Source organism: Neophocaena asiaeorientalis, unplaced genomic scaffold, assembly GCF_003031525.2.
Source record: "Neophocaena asiaeorientalis asiaeorientalis breed wild unplaced genomic scaffold, Neophocaena_asiaeorientalis_V1.1 scaffold299, whole genome shotgun sequence".
Classification (NCBI taxonomy): Eukaryota; Metazoa; Chordata; class Mammalia; order Artiodactyla; family Phocoenidae; genus Neophocaena; species Neophocaena asiaeorientalis.
The window spans coordinates 2,065,493-2,092,209 of NW_020172626.1; the positions used below are offsets into that span (position 1 = coordinate 2,065,493).

At 41.5% G+C, this 26,717-nt stretch overlaps 1 protein-coding gene across 6 annotated transcripts in view; it reads right to left on the reverse strand.

Moving 5' to 3' along the window:
- Positions 1 to 26,717, reverse strand: part of NCOA2 (nuclear receptor coactivator 2) — a 169,406-nt gene that overhangs the window by 75,053 nt on the left and 67,636 nt on the right. For 4 of the 6 annotated variants that reach the window (XM_024739024.1, XM_024739019.1, XM_024739023.1 and 1 more), the window contains exons 2-3: positions 17,836 to 17,940; positions 14,310 to 14,482 (exon numbers count right to left, since the gene is read on the reverse strand). In XM_024739024.1, coding sequence (XP_024594792.1) covers positions 14,310 to 14,482; positions 17,836 to 17,921 — 259 coding nt within the window. In that variant the 5' untranslated portion in view covers positions 17,922 to 17,940. Of the gene's footprint in view, positions 1 to 14,309; positions 14,483 to 17,835; positions 17,941 to 18,168; positions 18,539 to 26,717 lie in introns of those variants that run through there. The other 2 variants (XM_024739021.1, XM_024739020.1) reach the window with 2 other exon arrangements.

Sequence of the window (26,717 nt, forward strand, 5' to 3'; positions counted from 1 at the left end):
GAGGCCACAGCAGTGAGAGGCCCGCGTACTGCAAAAAAAAAAAAATAGAAACACCAGCTGTGCAGCTTTGGGTTAAAGAGTAATTAAGCCTTCAGGTCTGCCTAGAAGAATGGCTAGACAGGTAATAGCAGGTGACAAACCCAGAATGGTGAGACCAGATGGTGGAGGGTCTCGAACACCATGTGAAGACATTTTGTAGGCAGAAGAGGTTCACCGAAAGTTTTCGGAACGAGAGTTACACATCTAACACATTTTTAGGAAATCAATGTTGGTAGCAGTGGGGATGAACTATAGAAGGTAGAGAAGCAGAGATGAGTTAAGGTAACAAAAGATGACTTAAAATAGGGTGCTGAGAATAAAAATGGGAAATATAAGGGGTGGAGATATCACAGGACATGGTGAGGACCTGACAGAGCTGACTGGCTGGCTGCATATGGTGAAGAGGGAGAGGACGTCAGTGTGACCAGGACCCAGGTTTCTAGTCTAGATGAGCACAAAACAGGTGGTGCTGCCATGGCCTGAGACTGAGCACAGGGAACCGGACACACCATTCTGTTCAGGAGGCAGAGGAGAGACTGAGTTGTCTGGGGTATCGGGCGCCCAGGGGCAAAGCCAGACAGGTGGCTGGAAATCTGGATGCGGGATGAAATGGCAAGGTCTGGGGAGCGGGGACTGGGGAAGGCCCTCACTGGGCATCTGTGCAATGAGAGGCACGGAAAGGCCTGGGATCTAAAGCTGACAGGATGGAGCACAGATGTGAAAGCTGAAGGCTGGAAACCGGTAAAACTGAAGAAGGAAGGGATTTAGTTGGGGACAGAAAGAAGGTCAAGAGATAGATGAGGAAGGGAAGCCAGTGAAGGAGCACGGAGAGAGTACAGACCAAAAGTAGAAGTGTTTTGAGGACAGCTGGTCAACAGTGACACAGCTACTTAAGTGTACACTTGAAAGTGGTAAAAATTTTATGTTATGTATATTTTACCACAATAAAAGATGGTTAAATTAAAATCAATTCTCAGGTTAAAGTTAATTGGTATCCAGAGTCTTTAATCAATAAGTTATTATAAGCACACCGGCAATTCTTATATTCTGTGAATTATCGTTCACTGTCGCATTCTTAGTAAACAAAACAGGATTCAAGATCTGATGTGCTGATAAGATTAACTCTGGACTAAAAGCTACCTAGCAACTGTAATAAGCCTCAAAACTGCAGAAGGCCAGTTTTCACTCAACTCTGCACTTGCGGGAAAGCATAAGCTGTAAGGGTCTCCATTTCTTACCAACGAAGCTAAGAGGAAGAACACGATCGTTCTTTTCCTGGAATTATTACTTTGAAAACATTGGGCAGGGGTGACAGAAAAGATGAGAGGATTAAAAATGGACTCCTACACTTATTAGGAGAGATAAATGACTCAGTAATTAGGAAAAGGTGAACATTTTCTAAGTAGAAATGAACTAAAATATTTCAGAGTGAACAACAGCCATAAGAGGAGGAAAGAATTGGGAATTGCCTCGATCTGCCCACCCCACAACTACAGACAAACAGATAACAAGTCAGATCTATGAAGGCCATACTTCTTCCTTGCCTGGAACCTATATAAAGAGGTTTAATGTAAAAGGCTTCAGGGAAAGAAACATTCTTTAGGGCAATGTGAGAACTGGCTAAAGCGAGGGAAAATGTCTAAAAGGGAAATCTCAATGCCATTGTGTTTTTTCTCATTTTCTTACTGATTTCAGATTTGCCTCAAGAGATCTTCCTTCTTGTACCTCAGAAGCTCCTCCCCATATGCTCAGCTTTTATGGTCATGTTTGGTGCCCTAAACTATTCAGCAATATATGATACTAAGATACTTGACTATAAAGGCATTCAGCGATGTCATATGGAATTAGATACTTATTCTTTTCAAAGTGTCTCCTTGCAAAAGATACTCAACGTCGTTAATCATCAGGGAAATGTAAATCAAAACCACAATGAGATATCACCTCACACCCATTAGGGTGGCCACTAGCAAAAAACCCAGAAAATAACAAGTGCTGGTAAGGATGTGGAGGAATTAGAATACTTCTGCACTGTTGGGAGGATTATAAAATGGTGCAGATACTATGGAAAACAGTATGGAGGTTCCTCAAAAAATTAAAAATAGAACCACTATATGACACAGCGACCACCCTGCTGGGTATATATATTCAAAGGTATCGAAAACAAGATCTCGAAGAGATATTTGTGTATCCACATTCACTACAGCATTATTCACAATGGCCAAGATGTGGCAGGAACCTTAATGTCCATTGACGGATGAATGGGTAAAGAAAATGTGGTATATACATAAAATGGAATATTATTCAGCCTTTGGAAAGAAGAAAACCCTATCATATGGTATAGCATGGCTGAACCTTGAGGATACTATGCTAAGTTAAATAAGCCAACCACAGAGACATAAACACTACATGATTCCACTTATTCATGAGGTATCTAAAGTAATCAGAGTTACAGGAACAGAAAGCAGAAGGTGGCTGCCAGCAGTTGTGGGGACGGGAAATGGCAGCTGGCCAATGGGAATAGTTTCCATCACACAAGACGAAAGATTTCTAGGTCTGTTGTACAACAGTGCGTACACAATTAACAATGCAACGATGTACACTTAAAAATTGTTAAGAGGGTAAGATTATGTATATACTTTTTGCCACAATTAAAAACTCATCAAACCAGAAAAAAAAAAGTCTCCTTGGAAGGACCTATTAAAATAGTTGCCTGTGTAACAATTTATTACTGTATAATCCATTTCAGTCTGAAAACTAACTGAACCTGAAGTACACAAAGACAGTCACATTTCCCTCTTCCTCGTTCTACCAGTGCAACAGGTTGGAGAAACAAACAAAACCCATAGAACAAAAAAACTAAGAAAAATCTACTTTAAAGCCTAAATCAACCAGAGAATGACAATAAAAAGAAGAGTCAAATAGTGGTATTTATGCTCTATATTTTTAATCTATTCCTATATTAAAATCACTACACACAAACTTGATTGTATTCAGCCACTTCTAATCTTAAATAGTGAATTATACACAGACACACACACACACACACACACACAGTGTGAGTAAATTATAATCGGAAACTCTTGTTATCTTCTCCTTGCAACACTCCAAATATTTAATTCACTTCTCAAAAATTACATCATTCTTGCACCCCAATGTTCACAGCAGCACTATTTATAATAGCCAAGACATGGAAGCAACCTAAATGTCCATTGACAGATGAATGGAAAAAGAAGATACGATACATATATACAATGGAATATTACTCAGCCATAAAAAAGAATGAAATAATGCCATGTGCAGCAACATGGATGGGCCCAGAGATTATCATACTAAGTGAAGTAAGTCAGAAAGAGAAAGCCAAATATCATATGATATCACTTACATGTGGAATCTAAAAAAGTGATACAAATGAATTTATTTACAAAACAGAAATAGACTCACAGACATAGAAAACAAATTTATGGCTACCAAAGGGGAAGGGGTGGGTAAATTAGGAGTTTGGGATTAACAAATACACAGTACTATATATAAAATAGATAAACAGCAAAGACCTACTGTATAGCACAGGGAACTAAATTCAATATCTTGTAATGACCTATAATGGAAAAGAATGTGAAAAAGAATGGATATATGTATCTGTATAACTGAATCACTTTGCTGTACACCTGAAACTAACACAACACTGTAAACTAACACAACACTGTAATTTACACCTGAAACTAACACAACACTGTAATATACTTCAATTTTAAAAATTACATCATTCTTCAAACTAAGAATGAATAAACTTTAGCTCATGGAAATTTAAACGCATATGACAAAATCTTTAGATGTAAGTTGTTTCAAAACCAATATATCCAGTATCTGCACAGCACTAGCATAAAGTGTGACTATGCTTTCTATTTGTTATGTATTTTAGTCGGATACAATATGTCTATTTAAAATCGTTAGGGAAAATATTCCATGTTAATTAAAGATCATAATAAAAATAATTATTAAAAAGTATAAAAAAACTCAGCACTCCCTCAGGATTTCAAAATATACTCTAGTTGACAAGCTATGGAGATCTGTCACCCTTATCTTCTCTTAAGATAAGGAGCTAAACCTAACCAGAGTCTATGAAAGTTAAAGTTCACCACCCAAATGTTCCTTAAGACACAAGTGCACTTTAAGGAGACAAACTAAAATACTGTAAATACTATTCGTGGGCTTCCCTGGTAGCACAGTGGTTAAGAATCCGCCTGCTAATGCAAGGCATACGGGTTTGAGCCCTGGTCTGGGAAGATTCCACATGCCGCGGAGCAACTAAGCCTGTGCACCACAACTACTGAGCCCACGAGCCACAACTACTGAAGCCCGCATGCCTAGAGCCCGTGCTCCGCAACAAGAGAAGCCACCGCAATAAGAAGCCCACGCACCACAATGAAGAGTAGCCCCCGCTCGCTGCAACTAGAGAAAGCCCGTGTACAGCAACGAGGACCCAACGCAGCCAAAAATAAAAAAATAAATTTGTTTAAAAAAATGTATAAAAAATACTATTTGTTACAAGAGAAGTTGTAATTTATCAACCCTGTATAAGTAAGAGAATGTACTCACCCAATTGTTAGAATAAAAACTTCAAGTTCTTTAATTTAGGGTGCTCTTTCCCCCCAATATAAAACCATTATACAAGGCTAGACGAAGGCTGGCATCAGAAAAATGTGAGATATCTATTTTATATAAGACAAACACTGTGCTCAGAACTGCGGCAGGTGTGAGTGATGCGTTAGATACAATCTCTGCCATCAAGGAGTTTGTCATTCAACTGGGGAAGAAAAAGAAAAGTCCACAAAAAACCTCATCAGAATAAGATTAGATAGTACAAGAAATGATAGGAGATTCAAAGGACATGAGTCTATATTGTTTGGGAATTAAGAAGTTCTTTGTTTAAAAAAGCAGCATTTGAGATGAGCCTTGAAGAAGGAACAGTAGGACTCTAATGGGAATAGACAGAAACAGGGAAAGGGAGGCATTCCAGAAAGGGAGGAAAGAGTACCAATGACACAAAAGAAAAAACACACAAGTCTGGGTTAGCAACAATTCGCAACAGGGTAGCAGTCTTAGGGTAGACACACTGATGAGACAGGATACAGGAACACAGCACTGGGCCAGATGGGTCAGACGTGGGGTGTTGGTGAAGGGCCCTGGCCACTGGATGTTCCATCCTCATCCAGCCTGGATGCCTTCTCACAGTACTCTATAAACCTACCCCACCCCAGTGGCCTATTAAAGGTGGGTAGTAGTCAATCAGCTGAGGGGGAAGGAGAGAGAAGCATTCCAGGCAGCAGGCACGGAGGCCAGGAAATGCGTGCAGCGGACTTCCCAGCATACCCTGTAGGCGAGGGGATGTAAGTTCAGGGGGTTTGTGGGGTAGAGCAAGGGGGAGTATGGCACGAACGGGGACAGACCACAGAGGGACTTGGATGCTGCGGTGAGGTTCTTCTTTTGGACTTTATCACAGTCTCCTGGCAGTCAGTGAAGCTGGGGCAGAAGGATCAACCTGGCGTCCTTTCAGGGGGGGTTCCTCCAGTATCTTCAGCCGATTCTCGCGGAGGAAAGGCCTGGTATTGCTCCCTTGTGCACAGTGGAAGATGCAGACACTCCCAAGCCCCGAGCGGTAGCAGAGGCAGCGGGGGCAGTGGCAGCGTACTGACGCACCTCCCATGGACCACTCAGGGGAGGGCCGACATGGGGGGCGGGCGGGGCGCGCTCAGCCCAAGGGCCCTTATCTACGTGCCCACAGCTGCCAAATGACTGTGCTTTTAAGTCATTAGTGAAAACGCCATAAGAAACTATAAAATTTTATATTTAAAAATGTCTGTACCTTTGTGTTTGAACTTGCACACGCATGCTTCTGAGTATGTTTACCAGCCTTCTCTATCTGCCAGGCTCTCTACTGGTCTTTGCGGGTGTTACTGCCTTTTTTTTTTTTTTTTTTCCTGTACGCAGGCCTCTCACTGTTGTGGCCTCTCCCGTTGTGGAGCACAGGCTCCGGACGCGCAGGCTCAGCAGCCACGGCTCACGGGCCCAGCCGCTACGCGGCACGTGGGACCCTCCCAGACTGGGGCACGAACCCGTGTCCCCTGCATCGGCAGGCGGACTCTCAACCACTGCGCCACCAGGGAAGGCCCCTTACTGCCTTTTTATCTGTCGTTTCCCCCCTTCACTTCCTCCTGCTCCTTTTAAGTCCCCTCAACAAGTTATAAAAATAAATGAAAGGCTTTTTATTTTTTTTAAACATTTTTTGATGTGGACCAATTTTAAAGTCTTTACTGAATTTGTCACAACATTGCTTCTGTTTTATGTTTTGGTTTTTTGGCTCCAAGGCACGTGGGATCTCAGCTCCCCGACCGCGGATGGAACCTGCAGCCCCTGCATTGGAAGGCGAAGTCTTAACCACTGGACCGCCAGGGAAGTCCTATGAAAGTCTTTTGAAATAAAGTATTGTTTCTTGTTACAGATGAATGAGACATTTTATTGTTCTCATGTTTTCACTTAGTTTTTTTTTTTCCTTCTTCTTCTTGTTTCTTTAGTTATGTGCCTTCCACTCCCCACCCCCAGGAATCAGCCGCATTTAAAAAAAAATTAAAAAGTCTCCCCTTCCTAGTACAGGGTATCTCTAGAGTCTGGAGACCATAGTAGGCGACGTCAAGTGAACTCTGCTGGAGATAGTTAAGAGTTTCTCATTTTATATCACCTTCTCCAAATTTCAAAATTGCTTATGGTCCTGTGCTGACTGTCCCATTTGGTTCTGACCAGTCCTTTTCAGCCTCAAATCCAACCAAATGCTTCAATCCATCTTACCACATCTTATTGTAGCTGAACAGTCCGACTTTGCACACACCGGTGCCACGGAGGGCTCCTGTGCCTTTGCTCGGGTTCCTCTGCTCCCTGTTGGAATGTCTCTCTCCTTCCCCCGGCCCCTACTCTCTCACCTATTAAATCTTACACTTATAGCAAGGCCCACGTCAACTTTACTGTCCTCCTTGAAGCCTGTACTAACATCGGTAATTACACTTATTCCCACTGTCCCTGTGTTCCACAGCTGCCTGTGTACCAGCGGACTTCCCTCCAAATGAGTGAATGCTTCAAGGAAAAGAACCAAGTACTTACTGACTGCTGGATTCCTTCCCCCTTAGTGAATGCACAGTATGCCCTGCATATAGTATTTACTCAGTAAAAATTTTATGGAATGAATGTTTGCTCTTGAAAGAAATCAATACACACAGCAGGGTGTCAGAATTTCTTTTCCTAACAGTACAAGGTGAGCAAGAAAGCAAGCGATGCCTAACTTCTATTAGTGTGGAAGCCAGTTTAAGTCTTGAAATGAGAGCTCATGTCATAAATTGTTAAAATCCTAAAGCATTAGAGCACATTAAATTATTTAAATCCTCTTCATCTGAAAGCTGTTAAATACAAAAAAACTTCCATATGCTTAGGGAAAAAAACCAAAAAACAAAAAAACCCACACCAAGGGGCTCCTAGGAGGAACGAAAGCAAGAATTCCACCCTGCTCACTCATTTTAAGGATTTCATTAATAGTATGAGCCATTCATCCACATGAAAATATGAAAGTGAACTATATGCATACCAGTGGGAAAGTATTTTATTTTCATTAAAAACGGCAATGTCAAGGACATATTGCTGATCACAGGTGATATTCTCAAACAAGGAAATAAAATTTGCTTTATCTCTAGATGCATGGAACCCCGTAACAGTTTCAAATCTTCAAGAATAAGCTAGGGCCGGATTCGTTCCTGTGCTGATGTAAGTAAGGATGAAATGAAAACTGCCGTGACTCTAGCCCTCTTTAGTTCTCCTTAAAGCAAGGTTCTTGAAAAATGTCACTCAGGTAACAGGGACGAGAAGGAGCCTACAGGGTGCAGCAGGGGCAACAGAGCCGGGGGAAGGGTGCAGACAGGGTCACACCAAGCACATTTTTTTTGGCCATGCCACACAGCTTGCGGGATGATCTTAGTTACCCGACTGGGGACTGAACCTGGGCCCTGGCAGTGAAAGCACCAAGTTCTAACCACTGGACCACAAGGGAACTCCCCAAGCACTACATTTCTGAGTTCTGTCTCTGAATGGATAGTTTTTTGTTTTGTTTTTGCGGTACGCAGGCCTCTCACTGCTGCGGCCTCTCCCGCTGCGGAGCACAGGCTCCGGACGCTGCAGGCTCAGCAGCCATGGCTCACGGGCCCAGCCGCTCCGCAGCATGTGGGATCTTCCCGGACCGGGGCACGAACCCATGTCCCCTGCATCGGCAGGCGGACTCTGAACCACTGCGCCACCAGGGAAGCCCTGAATGGATAGTTTTGATAGCTCTGTTTACTTATTTCTGCATTACAATAAAAAGAATCAACATTGTCAGAATATTAAGGTTTACAACCGTAACAGAGAAAACATCAGAAAACGACTTGTTTCCTTATCAATATTGAATCCTTAGCAAGAAAACCTAGATTCATTTGGATGAGGACTCCAAGTCCAGATGTCAGAAACCATGGCGAGAAGAGTAATAACTACTGTTGAGTAAGTCTTCTTACCTGCCAAGCACTAGACTAAACCCTTTATAAACACGTTGAACATAGTCTTCATACGAGCTATGTGTAGTGGACATTATCATCCCCTTTTTACAGATTAGGAAGTAAAGGCCCAGAGATGTTGGGCAATTTAGACACTGTCCTGCAGTGGTGAAGAGAGAGACTGGGTTCATCTGATTTTAAATAAACCTCATGCTCTTAATAAGCTCATTAGATTGATCAACATATTCTGCCAATTGAGTTTGGTGCTCGCACTGGTCTATTACACGGTCTACGCTGCCGGCCCACTTTTACATCCGGCTGCCTGACTCTGTCCATTTAATTATCGTCAGCACCTTTAGAAGAATAGGATAAAAAAGAAGTTGACAGTTGAAATTTAAACTATATGGAGTGTATAAAGGGCCACCGATTTTTGTTTCGGTTTTTTTTTTAAACAAACTTAGAATACATATGTCATCCGTCTCCTCCTATTCATTCTCCAACCCATCAAGAGTTAGTACTGTCATAAATACTTGACTAGCAATCCATGACACTGACTTCAGTATGGCTGTATCTACAAGGGCACGCCTACCCTTTCCAGGGCAATGGATGACTCTGCCATCACCCTAAGATTTCATCACATGGAACATAAACAATGCCTGGAAGCATCACCCCAAAGCCTGATTTACAGATATCCTACCCCTGGAAGGGATCTGATATCGCAGCCCTTCTGCTTACTCTGCTTGGTGACAGCTATTAGTTCACACCTAGGCGTCAGCTTTGAATAATTGAATTTCCATCCCAAGAACTTCATGTATTTAACATGGGGGGAAAAGAAACTGGAAGGAAAAATATAATCTTAATGGGCTCTACATTTTACTCTTATGTGTTAGAATTAGGTTGTTTCCATTGCTATTCCCTTGAATTTTAAAATAATATGTTCATGAATTTGACGCACCTACATTTACAAGACAACCTCCTATGCCCACCAGTGGTATACTGGGAAATGCTTAAAAACCAGCTCCTTGGGGGAAAAAATAGTAAGCACCATAATGCTGATTACAAATTTTACTAGTACGAAGTATGTGGAGTATATAATTTACAAATGATAATAAAACATACAACACCCTTTACTGTAAATTCCAGACAGCCAACTGATTCTAATAGAATGTTTGTTGATTTTTGCCAAACTCTTGCCTTGTAGCTAACTTATAATTATAGCTGATGAAAGAATATAGTTCTGACATGAATGTTGTTTGAAATTTTCATTTAAGTTAATAAGACAAAAGTGAAATAATGAAAATACATGATGAAGATATGGAACATAGAAATTCAATTGTCAGTTTGTAAGTGACTTTTTTTCTGAAGTGGACAATATTTTTTAGGTGTGCATGTAATGTCTATCTAATGTTAAAATATTAGATGTTAATTAGAGATTTGCAGTAACCACCACTACCTAGTATTTCTATCATGTAGACACAAGACACAAAAGGCCGCTAGAGCAAAGATAATAGTAAAATGCAGTACAATAATTAGGAAATGATGAGTTTTAGCCTTCCTTACCTTTGTGTTTTTAAATATAATTTAATTGTACCTCTAAACAATTTTTAATAATGGCTGTGCTTATCAAGTGGCTTATAAAATTCTTGAAATTTAACAATTGGCTCTCGTTGCTTGATAACCAGTTGACTCCAGCACACCACTGCCCCACACCCTCTCTTAAAATACTTATTTTTTGATGCTATGCGCAATTGTAGGGGAAATTTACATGTATGAACCAATCTGTAATCCCAATGTTCTCATACTGGCACTACGATCAAAATTAAATCATTAGAATAATCACAATGAGAAACCAGAACAATCTTTTAGGTTGCCTGATTCAACAAGAAATCCCCCCCCGCAAATCTAGCTTGCACCAATGTGAATTTTTGAAATATACCTTTTCATTCTTATTGCTATTCACGTTCAGAAAAATAATAACGGAAGGGTGAAACCAGTTCTCCACTGACTGATAAGTACATCCTATACTCAAATATGCTGCACTGTGCTTCCCTGGTGGTGCAGCGGTTGGGAACCCCCCCTGCCATTGCAGGGGACACGGGTTCGGGCCCTGGTCCGGGAGGATTCCACATGCCGCGTAACAACTAAGCCCGTGCGTCACAGCTGCTGAGCCTGCGCTCTGGAGCCCGCAAGCCACCACAGCGAGAAGCCCGCGCACCAAAACGAAGAGTAGCCCCCGTTTGCTCCAACTAGAGAAAGCCCACGCGCAGCAACAAAGACCCAGTGCAGCCAAAAATAAATGATAATAAAATAATATAAAGAAAAAAAATCTTATGGAAAAAATATGCTGCACTAAAGAGGCTTTAAATGAAGTGACAAATGTTTTCCAAACAAAAAAATAAATGATAATAAAATAATATAAAGAAAAAAAATCTTATGGAAAAAATATGCTGCACTAAAGAGGCTTTAAATGAAGTGACAAATGTTTTCCAAACAATACAATTCATTTTAGAAAAAAGAACAAAAAGTGTTGGGGTAATAGAGGAGAGATACTACCTTAAAGAGGGCAGTAGAAATGCATTAATCATTAGAACTCCCCTCACGTTTCAGTCACTTTATGCTTCAATTTCATTTTTTAAGAGCACAGGAATCGCCATGTATTTTCCATAGGAATTTTTAAATTTAAGTTTCTAGCTAAGGAGTGTGAAACTGGACTCACTAATCCATAATTAAATCATTTGTAGTTTTCATATTACTTATTATTCTTCTGTGAAATAGAAGCAATATTAGTCTTCCCAGTTAGGAAAAAAGTTTATTCACTACTTATGACTATTCTTTGTAAGTTACAGACACCAGATGTTTTCCACATTTACCAGCATACCAGATAGGAAGAAACACCCCACTTCAATATCAAAAAGCTGGTGTTATGGTTGAATTGCAGACTCTGTGTGCACTTGGTCTGCTACTACAAGGTGCACGGCCATGTGATGCTCTTGGAGAGCCAGCGTCTACCAAACACAGGTCTCAGAAAGTGCTACAGACAAGGGAGGTTTAATCATTTAGATAGCTGGTACCCCCCCTCCAAAACCCCATCCTTTAGGACATTTAAAAATATCCATCATCCTCTGCCTTAGTTCCCAAGCCTACGGAAACGTGAGGAGCAGCTGATGACCAAGCAGACTCAAGTGAAAGAGCCCATCCTGCCTGGCTGAGCTGCCTGAGCTTTGGACGCTGGAGGGTTCCTTTCACAGGAGCCTGCTTTCCTGACTGTGTAGCCTTTAGTTGCACCTCACGCAATCCAGCTTAACTCTTCAGGACAGTTAGGATTTTATTCAGCCTGATACCTGCGACTGCAATACAAATTAAGTTTGGATGACGCTGTTAAGATGATGGTTGGATTCTATTTACACCGACTGACAGCTGGGTGGGTGGACACACACAGAGGGAGAAGGAAGGGTTCCGATCCGACCTATGTGTTGCTCTTGAACCTTAGCTGGCTGCCAGCTGCTGAGAGAAATCAAGGTGGCCGCACAGAGCTGTTGGTGGATGTGGAGTCCTCTGGCCCCAGAAAAAAATGTGACTTTCTTCAAATGACCCTGTAGGGGAGCATATTATTCATAACCATTTCCCCACCTTTTTCCCCCCTGCTTTCCATCTGAAGGAAGAGCTCACTGTATGAAGATCTGAGCATAGGTGAAGAAAAAAGGTGCCTTCCTACTGAATGTGGGAAAGATATTTACTGAATACGTACTAAACGCTTACTGTGATGAGTACTTGCTGGGAGCATTTACGCAGCTCCTAATTTCTTCAACAACCGTGCAACCTAGGCGTTGTGATTGCTAAATTCTATGTGAGGAAACTGAGTCGCAGAGAGAGAAAATAATTTGTCCAGGTTCAAAAAGTCTGTAAGAGACAGAACCAGGATTCATACCTAGCCTCCACCTGATTTGATTCTAAGGTCCCTGTTCTCTCTAAAAAACAATTTATTAAACAAGCAATATTCTTAAAATATTAGATTGGTCGAGAAGTTAAAAGTATACTTGTACTTTCATTTGGGTTTTAACTTCTGCTTCCCTTTTCAAAACACGTTACTTTTCAACTTAATGGAAACAATATTGTAAGAGGGAGACGTGACAGGGTTTTTATTGTCGCTGCTTCTTGGGTGGTCGTGGTATGGCGGCCTTGATTACACCCACAGAGAAAGTACGGCAGAGTCCCAGCGTGACACATCTTAACGTGTTTTATGGTTTGAAGGGGGGAATAACCAAGGTTTTGCAAAACTGTAAAACCCTGTGCAAGATCTTGATAGTAAAATACATACACATATAACTGTTTTCAAGTGTGAAAGTTCTACCTAACGTGGGATGTTCACAAAATCGAATCATTCAAAATCTGTAGAAAGGAGCAGCAAGAAGCTTAATGATTTCTCCACTGCAACGATACCAGCACCTAGAAATGCAGCAACTTCAAAGCACTGTAACCTTGAATCAGTTATTTCTCCTAAAAATTTTAGGAATATGATTTTATCCATTTGCTGATACCAAATTGAGATTAAACTGAATTGTTGATAACTAGTGAATCTCAAAAGGAACAAAAGGAATAGGAAAGAGATGAAGGCGACTGAGGCATGCAACTGAGTAGAAAGTCCATGAAAGCTGAATGTTACGATGATATAATTTTGATGGAGAAACCAGGAAATACTAACTTTCAGAGCGGGCTGGTGTTAGAAACTGCGTGGTAGATGCTATGTGTATATGTTTCAGTTCTTAGAAGACAGAACTATACTTGCAAAGTTTTGGGCTCACATAGCTATAGAGACAAAGACATTATTTTTCTAAAGTCTGCCTCTTTTAAATGTTATATAAAAGGCAGAGAAAAAAACGATATGAACTCTAAGAGGATGCATTCAAAAACAGATTACAGGAGATTATTATCTCCTGAAGGAAAGCAGTGTATAAAGACTTCAGGAGCATATACTGGCCCTGGGCACCAAGACGCTGTTCGTACCTGCCTAATACAGATTTTTTTTGGCACTACAAAGTCCAATGTGATTTTTAAAACATTATTTAAAAAAATTTTTTTTCTGTAGGCAAAAATATCAAAGAAGAGATGCAGAAAATGATCTCAGGGAAAAAAAAAAAAAAAAAGAAAGAAAAGAAAACCCCAGGAAGAAAGCTGTCATGTTCTGTGTTTCAACTTCACAAAAGAATTCTATCTAGAGGTTGAGCCTTTCCAATCTATCTCTTGTCACTCAGGATATGAAACTCTAATTTAGTGGCGTGGCCAGCTGAGGCTCACACTTCAATATGCTGACGAGCTGAAGCAGGAGGGGCTTCACTCCCTTACTTCTGGTTTCCATCCCCGGTTGGCTCCTTACCTGCAAACTATGACAGTCACTTGCTGTGTAAGCTGTAACAATTCTAAGGCAGGGGAGGAGAATCAGTGGGCACCTGAGTTTCACTAGATGAAAAGTTACATCACCCTGCCTCACCTCGGCCCCCTCCGTCTTTAGGGAATTGTTGAATTTTATATAAAGCCTATTTATAAACCACTGCAAGTGATACCTGCATTCATCTTGCCCTGTGACATCACCTTCTCATCAATAATTTAAACCTAAGAAATGGATTAAAGGGACTCTGAAGGGACTTCTCACACATGGAAAAAGAGAAACCAACTAAACTCTCCAAAATATTCATTCACTCCTCTTACCTTGTTCTTTGATCTGACGAATTTGCTTCACAGTTTCTTTTAAGATTGCACATTTGTCAGGTTTGAAGTTAAAGTTGTCTATATCGTTAAAATTAGCAAAAATCAGCTCTGCAAGTTCTTCAATATATTTATTTTCCTGTTCACGATTACGTTTCTCAGTGCTCCTCTTGGGGCTATTACGAAAAAGATAAGCATGTTAACCGAGTTCTAAAATAAAGAGAGCAAACAAAAGTTACTTATAGAAACATGGAATACTTTGGTGGAAAAAAACCCTCGAATCTGCCCTAAAGGTTGCATGTTTTTTTTTGAAATCAAACTTACCCCAGTTGGTAATTACATATTCACCTGTGTGATCATTTGTTCAATGTGTTTCACGTCTCCCACTGGACCTGTAAGCCTCACAAGGACAAGGACAGGATGATTTGCTCACCACTGTGCTTAATGCAACGCTTGGTAACAAAGAGGTATCAAATTCATTGTTCAATAAGTAGAGTTTTAGAAACATAAGGGAGCTCATGCTTATAAAAATTTATTTAAGATTAATAAAAGAAGGGAAGTTAATCTAGTTAAAATAGGAATAAATAAACTTCAATGATTTTTGATAAAGCACAGCAAAATGATGAAAATAAATTTTTATGATTTCATAGACTTCTTTAGGATGTTCATAATCAAACCCAACGGCCTTTTAAGATAACGTTAAAAACCACAGTACAGCTAGAAACAAAAGCGAAACTGGCCCAGGGTCTTTGTTAACTGTCCAAGCTGAATGACATGCAAAACGTAAACAAATGGTCCAAGTTCCACTTGAGTTTGAGAACGTTAATGGAAGGGAGGGAAAAAATTAAAATTGGCAAGATCTCCTCATCTGAATTTGAGGAAAGAGCAAACTCAAAAGTTCCCTTTGGTAATTACAGCATACAATTTTTTTCTCAAGCACGGTAGAGTCCACTGGATGACATTCAAACAATACAATAAATAAGAAAAGCAAGTTGTTTAATGCAGCAGCTCTCTGTATTCTTAATATATAATTATTTGTATGTAATGCCAATTTATAAAATCTTGTAATGTGTAGCAGACATTCATATGTTTGCCTCTAAATATTAGCTTTATTCTCATGTACTAATAAACCTAAGATAGAACACAATCTCTCCACTTTATAGTGGTTGCACGAGTTGTCCAAGATCACCTAGTGAGTGACTGGTAGAGCAGCGACCAGAATTGGTTTTGCTAAGTCTCATCTTCACTCCTGGCTTCCACCCCATTAATTCCAGGAAAAGGGAGACACTGACTGCCATGCGCAGAAGAGCTAAGTTCCCAGTCTGAACCTCTCTACCCCCTTCACCTCCCTCCATCACCCCTGCCCCCCAAAGATGCCAACGAAATGACACATGGGTGGGAAGGAGGGGCTGTGCTCCAAGGCCCGGGGGAGGCAGGCGCTGTGCTCATCCCAAGAACCAGCAGAGCACTGGTGAGAGAACAGCCTCCATGTACCAGCTGGCCTCCTCAGCCAGGACTGCCGGGCCCTGAAGGCGGTTTGACAGACAGAAGGCTGAGGCTGGCCAGGAAGGCCCAGGGAACCTACAGGCCACACACAGGAGATGGGGGCTGCGGTGTGGATGGTGGCCATTTTTTTTGCAGTACGTGGGCCTCTCACTGTTGTGGCCTCTCCCGTTGCGGAGCACAGGCTCCGGACGCGCAGGCTCAGCAGCCATGGCTCACAGGTCCAGCCGCTCCGCGGCATGTGAGATCTTCCCGGACCGGGGCACGAACCCGTGTCCCCTGCATCAGCAGGCGAACTCTCAACCACTGCGCCACCAGGGAAGCCCCATGGACGGTGGCCATTTAAGCTGCTTGTTTTGCTTGGCGACCAGATGGGGAAAACGGAATGGCTTTCTGCTCTTCCTCCTTCTCTTCCTAGTTCTCTCCCCTACCGCTCCTCATGGGATCTTTCTACTGGCCACGGGACAGAAGTGGCTGTCTAACTTTTTTTTTTTTTTTTTTTTTTGGGACAGATACACCATAGAAAGCCCTTTATGAGCCAGCTCCTCCCAACCTGCCCAACCTCATCTTTTTCTGCTTTCTAATATGTGAATTTCCTCCTTCTCTCAAAGCTCTCCCCCTCTGCACTCCCCCAGCACCCTGTCCATACCTCTAATAATATGGCCTTCCACTGGATGAGAAATGGCTTTCACGGGGCCCCCTCTGCAGCAGGCATCTACTCTTTCTGCCTGTGCAGAGTCTGTTCTCTTCTTTTGGTAGCAGAACTTTGGGAGCTACTTGGGCTCCATCGGAAAGCCTGTCAATCCAGGTGCTCTGCCCTCCCTTCCCAAGGGGTGGGCTCCTGAGCTACGCCAGGCCAATCAGAAGCTCTTCCCAGAATTCCACTGGGTAGAATGACCCCAAATGGACAAGAGGTGGAGCTGATTCCCTTTGGCAGCAGTGCCTTGGTGACACAGTCCATTAACTCTGCTCTCTAGATCCTAGGAGTTATCCTCATTCCAAGCTCCCCTAAAACTTAGTTCATATTTTGATCTTTTAATTTTTTTTTTTTTTTTGCGGTACGCAGGCCTCTCACTGCCACGGCCTCTCACGTTGCGGAGCACAGGCTCCGGACGCGCAGGCCCAGCAGCCATGGCTCACCGGCCCGAACGGTGTCAAAGTATATTGTCGGAAAATTCCTAGGAATGGAACTGATAGTTCAAAAGAAGATACGCATTTATAATTTTAACAGATACTGCTAATTACCCTGCATGGAGGTTATAACAACTCATACTTCCACCCATAATATATGATATGCAACTTGTTTTAAAATTATTTGTTTTATTCACTGAAGACCCACAGTCTTTATCACCAATTCAAAAGCAAGGGGATTCAACATTTCATTTCTTGCTCTTAAATATAAAAAAAAAAGAAAGAAAGGGCTTCCCTGGTGGCGCAGTGGTTGGGAGTCCGCCTGCCGATGCAGGGGACGCGGGTTCGTGCCCCAGTCCGGGAGAATCCCACATGCCGCGGAGCGGCTGGGCCTGTGAGCCATGGCCGCTGAGCCTGCGCGTCTAGAGCCTGTGCTCCGCAACGGGAGAGGCCACAACAGTGAGAGGCCCGTGTATCGCAAAAAAAAGAAAAAGAAAGAAAGAAAGAATAAAAGCCAGTATAAATATAACAGCAAACTTTTTTACTATGGGTTGTCTTGTCATGATGACATTCTAAAAGCAAACAGGAGTAAAAATGTGAAAAGTTCACGATTATATAGAATAAACTGGTTTTAAGAGTCAAAGTACAGAGGGGACCCAGAAGTATGTAGCTTTCCACTTCTTGTAAAGAATAATAAAATCTGTAACCGATCAGCATATCTAAAATGTAAATAGTACATAACTAAATAATACATAACTGTCCAAAGGCTTGACAGTTAGGGAGAAAAACCAAAGAGCATCTGAATCAGGTGTGAAATCAGTGTGATAAAATATCAAAGGCTCATGCATGTGGCTTTCATGGGCAAAACTGGTTGTGTTCTCAGTGAGAATCTAACCTGGGTCCAAGTTGGTCAGGACATTCCTTACGCTTTCTTGTCTCTGCCCTGGATGGGTCAGAGGTATTTTCTCCCATCCCACTCATCTTGAACACATATCAGCAACTGAAACAGAAAGCAAGGAGAAAACAAGTGAAGAGAGCTGATGATCAATTTACCAACAATAAAAAAAGCTATGGCTTTAATCAGAAATTTGACAGCAGTAATTAACACATTGTTTTGACTTATGTGCATGTATAATTCCCAATGAAAAGGCATGTACCATCTTTTTTTGTAACTGTGCTTAAGTTAAGCAAATGTAAAGGTAAACAATTAAAAAACAAACAAGCCTACCTCAATGGGCCCACTCTGAACAGGAGTTGTATTCCAGCAGCACCCTGAACTATACGCAACCTGCTAGTCTTGCGTCTCTGCTGCCAGCCTCCAGTTTCAGGAGCGCTCTTGCACTGTGTGGGAACTACAGGTGCCATAAGGGGCTCCTCCCAGACTCTGTTTGGGGTTGGCCAATGTCAAGTCTGTGCTGCAATCACTCACCCATGAAGAACAGCCCCGGGAAGAGGCAGTGCCTCGCCACAAAGCTGAATGTTTCCAAATCCGACCAGGGCGCTCTGACACCCCTGTCCTGGCGAGCAATGTCCCTCAAACAGAGGATCTTCCTGCCTCCCTGGCATCTCCCTGGCGTCTCCTCCTGCATCAGCTGCTCACTGCTCCCTCCTCAGGGCTCTCTCTACTGGCAGCTCCCTCCCCGAGCAGTGGCTTTCTCTCACATCCTGCCACCCCTGACCCTCCCTCCCTCCCTCAGCTGATTCTAGCTGCAATCTCCCAAGGTCTTAAGATGTACTCAAAAGATCAGAAACATTACTGACCCTAATGCAAGAGGCCAATTACTGGCCCCTGCTCTCTGAGTTCCTTTCCCTAAGAAAATAAAAGGACATATAATAAGAGAATCAGTGTGTTCACACTGGTCATGATGAGCGCCATCAAAATAACATTGAAATATGCAAAATAACAAGAGTGACAGAGGTTTAAGTTCCAAGCAAAGGGACTAGAAAAGATTTTGAGGAAGTGGAAGACGGTGTTACTTAAGGTGCTTACTAACTGCTCAGCAAAAGAAAAGCAACAGCCCCAAAGGTTTAAGTCAGCATTTACAAGTCTCTCCTAGAGTTCTAATTCTATGCCATTTCCCCATCTTCTGTCCCCCGGGCTTCAAAAACTACCTTCGCCCTCTTTCTTTTCCTGCAGTGGCTTTTCATGCTTTCCAGACTGGAAAAATCAGAGGGACGTGCCTTATCAGTAGAAGGTCAAGAACTTATAGAAGATGCCATAGAGTAACAGGTTCATCGAGAGCAAGGACAAAGAGGAAGGTGGGCTAAGAGAGCACCACCCAGTTCCAATGGTGGCAGCACAGCCACACAGCCATCCAACTGCCCGGCCGCTCCCCAGGCTGGGATCTGGGCGCTCAGGTTCACTACACTCATTTTTCCTGGCCTCAACTCTGATCCAGGCGGGGAAGAGGAGTTAAACTTGTTTTTGAGGAATCCCGTGTAAGGAGGATGAAGAGACACTGTATCAGTTGAGGGAGGTGGCGCCAATTACATTCTATTCAAGAGGTCACATCAGGAGGGGACAACTCTGAAAGGTAGTGCCAGAGCTTCCTGCTGCTGGGAGCAATGTAACTCGTCCCAAGGTCCTGTGCTGTACTCACAAGTTTGGGCTGATAGGTGTAAACTGTATCTAGTTACTGTGCATTTAGCATTTACTCTACACCAAGCAATTTACAGATATAATTTAATCAGCAAAGACAGACTATGAGAAGCAAGAGAGCAAAGAAGCCAGGACACATATCCAAGCTCCACCAGTTGGTTCGCTGTGGGACCTTAAGAAGAAGTTACCTCTCGTGCCTCGATTACCTCTTCTGTAAAATGGGGATAATCATTAGCATCTATAGCACAAGGCTGTTGAGTGGATCAGCAAAGGGCAGAAGTGGGATTGACACACAGGCTTACACACTCTTAACCACTGAGTTATGGCAAGGGGTCGCCTCATCAAAACAGCCATTCTTCCTCTAATCATGGAATCACGGGTCAGATGGGAGAAGCAAGATCCGGACTGCCTGGCCCCCATGCTCGACTCCTTCCCCCTCACCTAAATATCATTTGTTCATTCAAAGACTGCCTGCCCGCCACTGTGCGTCAGGCTCAGCGTGTGAGGACCGTGAGAAGGGATGTCTCTCTCTGGAAAAAACAAGGTGAGAGAGAGAAATTTATGTAGGAAAAACTCCAACAAGGAAAAACAGGTGAGATCCAAGAAGGAACGCGAGTGAGCTCTCAACAAACAACCTAGGGGATTTTCACCCTGGAAGCAGCTTTCTATAAATCAAAAAAATTTAGGTAAATTTTTATCATCAAAATATAGCCCCTGAAATGTAACAAAATACCCTATATAGTAGGTATACGTGATAAGTCTGTAGATAAAAATGGCCACCCCCCCACCAAAAGTATTAAAAAGTATAGTATTGAATACTATCAGAAAGCTCAGAAAGCTTCTCAACGGACAAGTAAAATAAGTGACTGTTTTCCTTTAAGTCGTATATACTCAGTTTGGGGTTTAACATTAGCATCAGCATCACCTACTTTTATTTTTCCCAAAACATATCTAATAATTGTAACTCTGCATGAAGGGACAGCGCTGATGCATTTCAACAAGGGACTGGATGGAAATGAGGCGTGAAGGCAGGAGCGCCCGGGTTCTGGTCCAAGCACACTAAAACCATTTGAGCAGACTGTTTATGTTTTACTTGTATCTACCCAAGTCTGGTTCACAAACCACTCCATTTGTAGCTTTAAAACTCATTATTGGGCTTCCCTGGTGGCGCAGTGGTTAAGAATCCCCCTGCCAATGCAGGGAACTCGGGTTTGAGCCCTGGTCCGGGAAGATCCCACATGCCGCAGAGCAACTAAGCCCGTGTGCCACAACTACTGAGCCTGCGCTGTAGAGCCCGCGCGCCACAACTACTGAAGCCCGTGCGCCTAGAGCCTGTGCTCCGCAACAAGAGAGGCCACCGCAATGAGAAGCCCGCGCACCGCAACGAAGAGTAGCCCCCGCTCGCCACAACTAGAGAAAGCCTGCGCGCAACAACGAAGACCCAACGCGGCCAAAAATAAAATAAATATTTTTAAAAAATCATTATTTTCTGCTTGAACTAAGTTATTTAAACGCCAACTTTCCCCTTTTATTTTTATGTGATGGTACCTTAAACACACTTCCTCAAAACCTAAAAATTTCAGCTTTTCAAACATTCTTGCTTGTTCTTCTGTGTCTGCCCCATATGTCCTCTATTCTGAGCAACTTTCCTAGGCTATGGATGCCCAGGACACATTGCTAACCAAACTTTAAACCACCAAAGGGAAGAAAAAGGACTGGGGGTGGGGGTGGTCTGCAGTCACTGGCCAAGTTGGGGACAGGCGGATGCCCTCTGCCAGCTGCAGCCATCAGGCTGGGGATGCCCTGTCTGAATCACTGCTCATCTCCCAGGGAAAAAAAGGACAGACTCTCAGACGGAGAAAAAAAGGAAAAAGTGAATTTAGTGCTGGAGCAGGGAGAGGAGGAGGCTGGGGAAGGTGGTGACAGGCAGTGGACGGCTCCTGGCGCCTCCCTCCGGCCTGCCACGGGGCCAGAAGTAGATGTGATGTTACAGCAGATGCGTGGATTTAAGCCCTGCTCCTCAGTGGATGAACCAAACAAATGACAGGAACCTCATCAGTGAGGTTCTCAAAGAGAAGAACTGAGGGGCTCTAACCTAGACTGCTCTGATGTTCTTAACGCCCTGTGGAGGCTCAGCTGGCAGCAAGTGTTAGTATTTCACGCCCGAGCGTGTGTGCGTGCGTGTGTGCGTGTGTGTGTGCGTGCGTGCTAGGGGAGTCAATTTTTTTCCCACCCAAGTAACACATAAAAACCAGGGACAGATAGACAGATAGATCTATGGCTTCCAGGGTGCATGTACACATAGAAAAATCATCGAAAATAAACTAAACTGGGGGGAGGGATAGACTAGGAGATTGGGATATACACACTACTATATATAAAATAGATAACTAATAAGGACCTGCTGTATAGCACAAGGAACTCTACTCAATTCTCTGTAATGACCTATATGGGAAAAGAATCTAAAAAAGAGTGAATATAGGTGTATGTATAACTGATTCACTCTGCTGTATACCTGAAACTAACACAACATTGTAAATCAACTATACTCCAATAAAAATTAATTTAAAAAATAAACTGTATAGATAGATGAGTTTTAATGGATTTTTGTAGATCAAAGTTACATATTAATTTCCAGTGAAAAGGAAGGAGATGGAGAATACAGAAGGGCAGCATTGAAGGTTTAGACATTTTATTTTGTGAGCAGGTCTAAACTAATAGTTTCTTAAAAGGTCTGCATGTTTTCAACATTCACATGAAATTAACGTTCTGGAGCATTTCACTCTGAATTCTGAAGAGTTCAATGTAAATCACAAAAACTGAAAATGACACAAGTAAACTCCTGGGTCATAACTGATGGGAAATGACAGTCATAGAGAACAAGCCAGTTTCTACCAGATGCTGGGTGGAGCGGGGAGTGTGTGTGAAAGGACAAGACTGGAAAAGAAGTTCCAATTTGTCCATTCTTGTTATCTAGAACCAAACAATAGCTCTGCTTTCACTGTGACAGCACATCTTCCCTCACATCCTCTGATATCAACTTGTACGAACTAGACAGAGGAAAGATTTACAGCCACAAGAACTGATGTTTGATTTTCTTAAATTAGCAATATTCTGAGCGGGTACGTGTGTGAATAATGCCAGTTAAATCCTTCGCATAATGACAGAAAGAAAAACAAAATGTTAACCCTCAATACCGCTAAAAAATGCATTCTTCTTGCATGAAATTCACCGATGTAGCCTATAAGGTAACAAAGCTGTTGCTCACAATACAGCCTCATGCCATTAAAATTAGTTAATCATCCAGAATTTATGTAAATGATAATGTACATTTTAATCTTTTATCAGTATTGGCCATCTTCCAAACAAGGCCTATAAGGCTGTCAGATTTTTTATATGCTGAACAAATTCAGTTAAAGAAGAAATAAGGATAATGCTGTTGCTGAACTCCAAACATAATAAGTGATCAAACATCAGATCTCTATTGCCAGTTTCAAGAAATATTTTTAAAAAGTTAGGCCCGCTCTGAAATTCCTCACCTCACTTTGAGATGAAATTTATAATGAAATGACATACAAAGCTGTTGGAACAACTTTTCTTATCAACACCTACGTGAGGAGGAACTGCCTGATAAATCATCCAGCTCTTGATATGAGACCAGAAATGCTTCTATACTTTCTAAGGCCTTCCAGAACTCTCTTTACAAGAGACAGATGACACTGTTGTGTACTCTGTGGTCTGATTCTTCACAAACTTTGCAAGACTAAGAAATACTCAAGTAATATTAAAAGTGCACATACATCTTCACTTAAGCACTTTTCCATTTCTATTCTATTAAATTGATTATGAAAGGATAATCTTTTAGGGTCCTCCGTCGCTCAGAAGTCCACCTCAAAAGTTAGATGCATGCATTATTTCTTTATCACAAGTAAAAACATCTGTTCATTCTAAACTGTAAACAATTTCTCCCTCAGAATATACTGTGTTCCAGGAGGATCCCTTTATGTTACAGAAGCAAAATTTCTGGGTCAGACTCTGATAAGCCTAAAAAAACACAGTATCTACTTTTAAAATATACACAATGTGCTTTTAGGATGTAGATGCCCGAGAAAAGTAGAAAATAGGGAGTGGGCCAATCCTTGGACGTCAGTTAGATGATACAGCAGTGAAGACAAGGGAGGGGAAAAACCACTTTCTAAACAGTGTCAACTAAACAAAACTACCCAAAGCAAACAATATTTTGGCAAGACCCCAACTCTTGGCAAGAGTTAAAAAAATCTTCCATGCAGTAAGTATACAGATTGTATGCAAGGACGTATCGTTGATTCATCCAAACAAGCAAACAAAGAGCATCATACATACAAACACAACGTAAGCAGAACTCTGAAGATTTACTGAATGCAGGGATGAGAGCACACAGAAAAAAAACCTCTTTCTTCCCACTGACAAGACAAGTAATGCATTAATACAGTGATAGAAGAGGCTATTCAATATTTCAAAAGTAAATTTTTGTTAGTAAAACGATATATTATTTTCCCCGAAGTGTTACTTTTAACTTCATCTTTACATGATATTATTTTGTTCCTTGCTTTTCATACGATAAAATTTTAGTTTACCCCACACATTACAGTGTGTATTTTCATAAAACTGCACATTAATTCATACAGTGACAAGAGTTAAGTTGCAAAGTTTTAGGAGATTCCCTTCATACAAATCCAGAATAAAGGGCATCTTATCGGAAACAAATTCTCAGTTAAACATCACTACTTTTGAGCAACTTACTGTACACGTGGTTTTTTAAATTAACTTCAATAAGTCAAACACATACTATTATTAGGAGATGATTTTTCCAAAATAAAACACTAACAGTTTCCAGTTGGATACAGGATTTCAGAAAATACCACAGACTACAACTGCATCTCTTCTTCTCCAAGTAAAATGGCTTCAACACCTACCTTCTCTTATGCTGTTTCTCACTCCACGGGAACATAATAACTGCGTAGAGACAAATGTTTAAGCTAAAAATTCCCTCCTTTTTAATATGCCCCACTCTCAGATTTACTTTTGTATAATAGCCTTAAAGTGGTATATTAGACAGTAACTAGAAGACATATTCCATTTTCTGACTGAAAGCCAATAATCCTCATGAATTTTTTAGCTAAAAGACACTTCAAGATGCCATTGGGAAGACTGTAATAAACACATTAGGCTGCAAATGGGCGGCAGCCACTCTTTAACACATGCTGCAATAATAAAATAAATGGCTAAATTCATTTTCGCTGGTTACACAAATATTTTGCTGTAACATTTCCATAATCTCCATCTCTCGTAAAGAAGGAAAAATCCTCTCTGAAAGTCTTATCTTAGCAAAATTCGGTGCAGGATATGTCAGTAGCAGAGAGCTGTTCTAAACTATCATTACCAACGGGGCGGGGGGGAGGAGGAAACGTCTAGTCTGACATCAGTGGCATAAGATGGTTTCCACTTTCTGAATTCTCACAGGCTAAGTTCCTTAATATAGCCAGTCACTGGGCTGCTTCTACACCCAACGACGTCAGCCGGTGCTAATCCAGCCAGGAATAGCAAGACTAGGTTTTAACAAGGCCTCAGATGAGGAAACACCAGGGGAAGAACTGCATTCCTTGCATAATGTAAGCACTTCTCGCCCCTTCAAGCCGGGTGTACTTAGTCCCTATTAAATATCTGGAAAACCATTTTTCACCAAAGGCTTGGCATTCTGGAAAGAAGTCATCCAACTAAGAACCACAATGTAGTGCTTGTGTTAGAGTTTCATAAACTTCTCCAGATTAAAACTCAATTCTCTTTCTTAATTCTGAAACCCATTTTAAACTTCTTTGAGATTTCAAAAAAACCTTCCTAATTTATGAGAAAAACTTACAGAGATGTCCAGGGCAAGACAGTCTATACCTACGTAAAAAGTATTTTTGATTATTCCAGTTGTAAAAAGTTTTTAAGTAAATAAATGAGAATCTTCTCCCACAGTATAATATGTTGTTTGCTGCTTTTTGCTAACATTTATTACTTATTAAGCGTTAAGCACTTTTCTTGTTTAAAAACCTACATTTTAATGTTTTTTATATATGTGCGTGTACACATACACACCCTCTCTCTCTCTCTCTCTCACACACACACACACACACACAAACGCACGCACACCCTCACCCTTTACAGATTATCTAACCTCTCTGACCTGTTTCCATAAGTAATTTGCTCAAATTGCTCAGATAATAACTGACAGGTCAGGAGTCACGCTCGAGTGTAATCATAACAGCTATTTACTGAGTGCTTACCATCTTGGCAGGTATTCTCTAGTACTTTACACATAGGTAGACCTTTAGTTCCCATAACAATCTATGATTATCACCAATTTACAGATGAGGAAGCTGAGGTACAGAAGAGCTACAGTAACCTGACTGAGGCCACATCGTTAGGAAGTTTTAGAGCTCATAAGTGAATCCAAACACCTCCTCAATTCTTAACCACTGCAACGTGAGCACTGAGGCTCCTATTCTTTAATTACTTTCACTGAAGTGAGAAACGTAAACTTATGTAAGTTATAGAAAGCAGCATATTTTAACTTAATTTGATAAACACTGAATATGTAATTTAAAAGTACTTTTTGCCAAAAATATAGTAGTTTCATTGTAAAATTCAAAATACTATAAAAAATGTCTAGCATCATTCATCTATCCATTCAATAAATAATTAATGCACCAGGCACTGTTGTAGACGTGGATAGAGCCAGGAACAAAACAGACAAAGCCCCTGTCCTGCTGAAGCTCATGTTCTATTGCAGAAAGGAAATCCTGCTTCAGCTCATAAGCGATTATTCCCTGAAGAAAAATGAAACATTACCGTTATTACTGAATTTATTATGAAGTTACTGAAGTAATAAAACCAGCTAGGAATTTTCTCTGGCACACCAAGAATGCTGAGTTTCATTCAAAATAGTAAAAGTCTTCTTTTTCCTACGGAATCAGAAGTAGTAACTGGTTAATTTTAAAAGGCAGTCATCAAGAGCAATTACAGAAAATGATACCTACTAGTTAAATCATTTCGTTTTAACTTTAAACATCATATATTTGAGTATCAGTCTCCATTGGGGTTTCATATTGTCTTTCTCACATAAATCAAACCTATCATTAAGGCACTGTCTA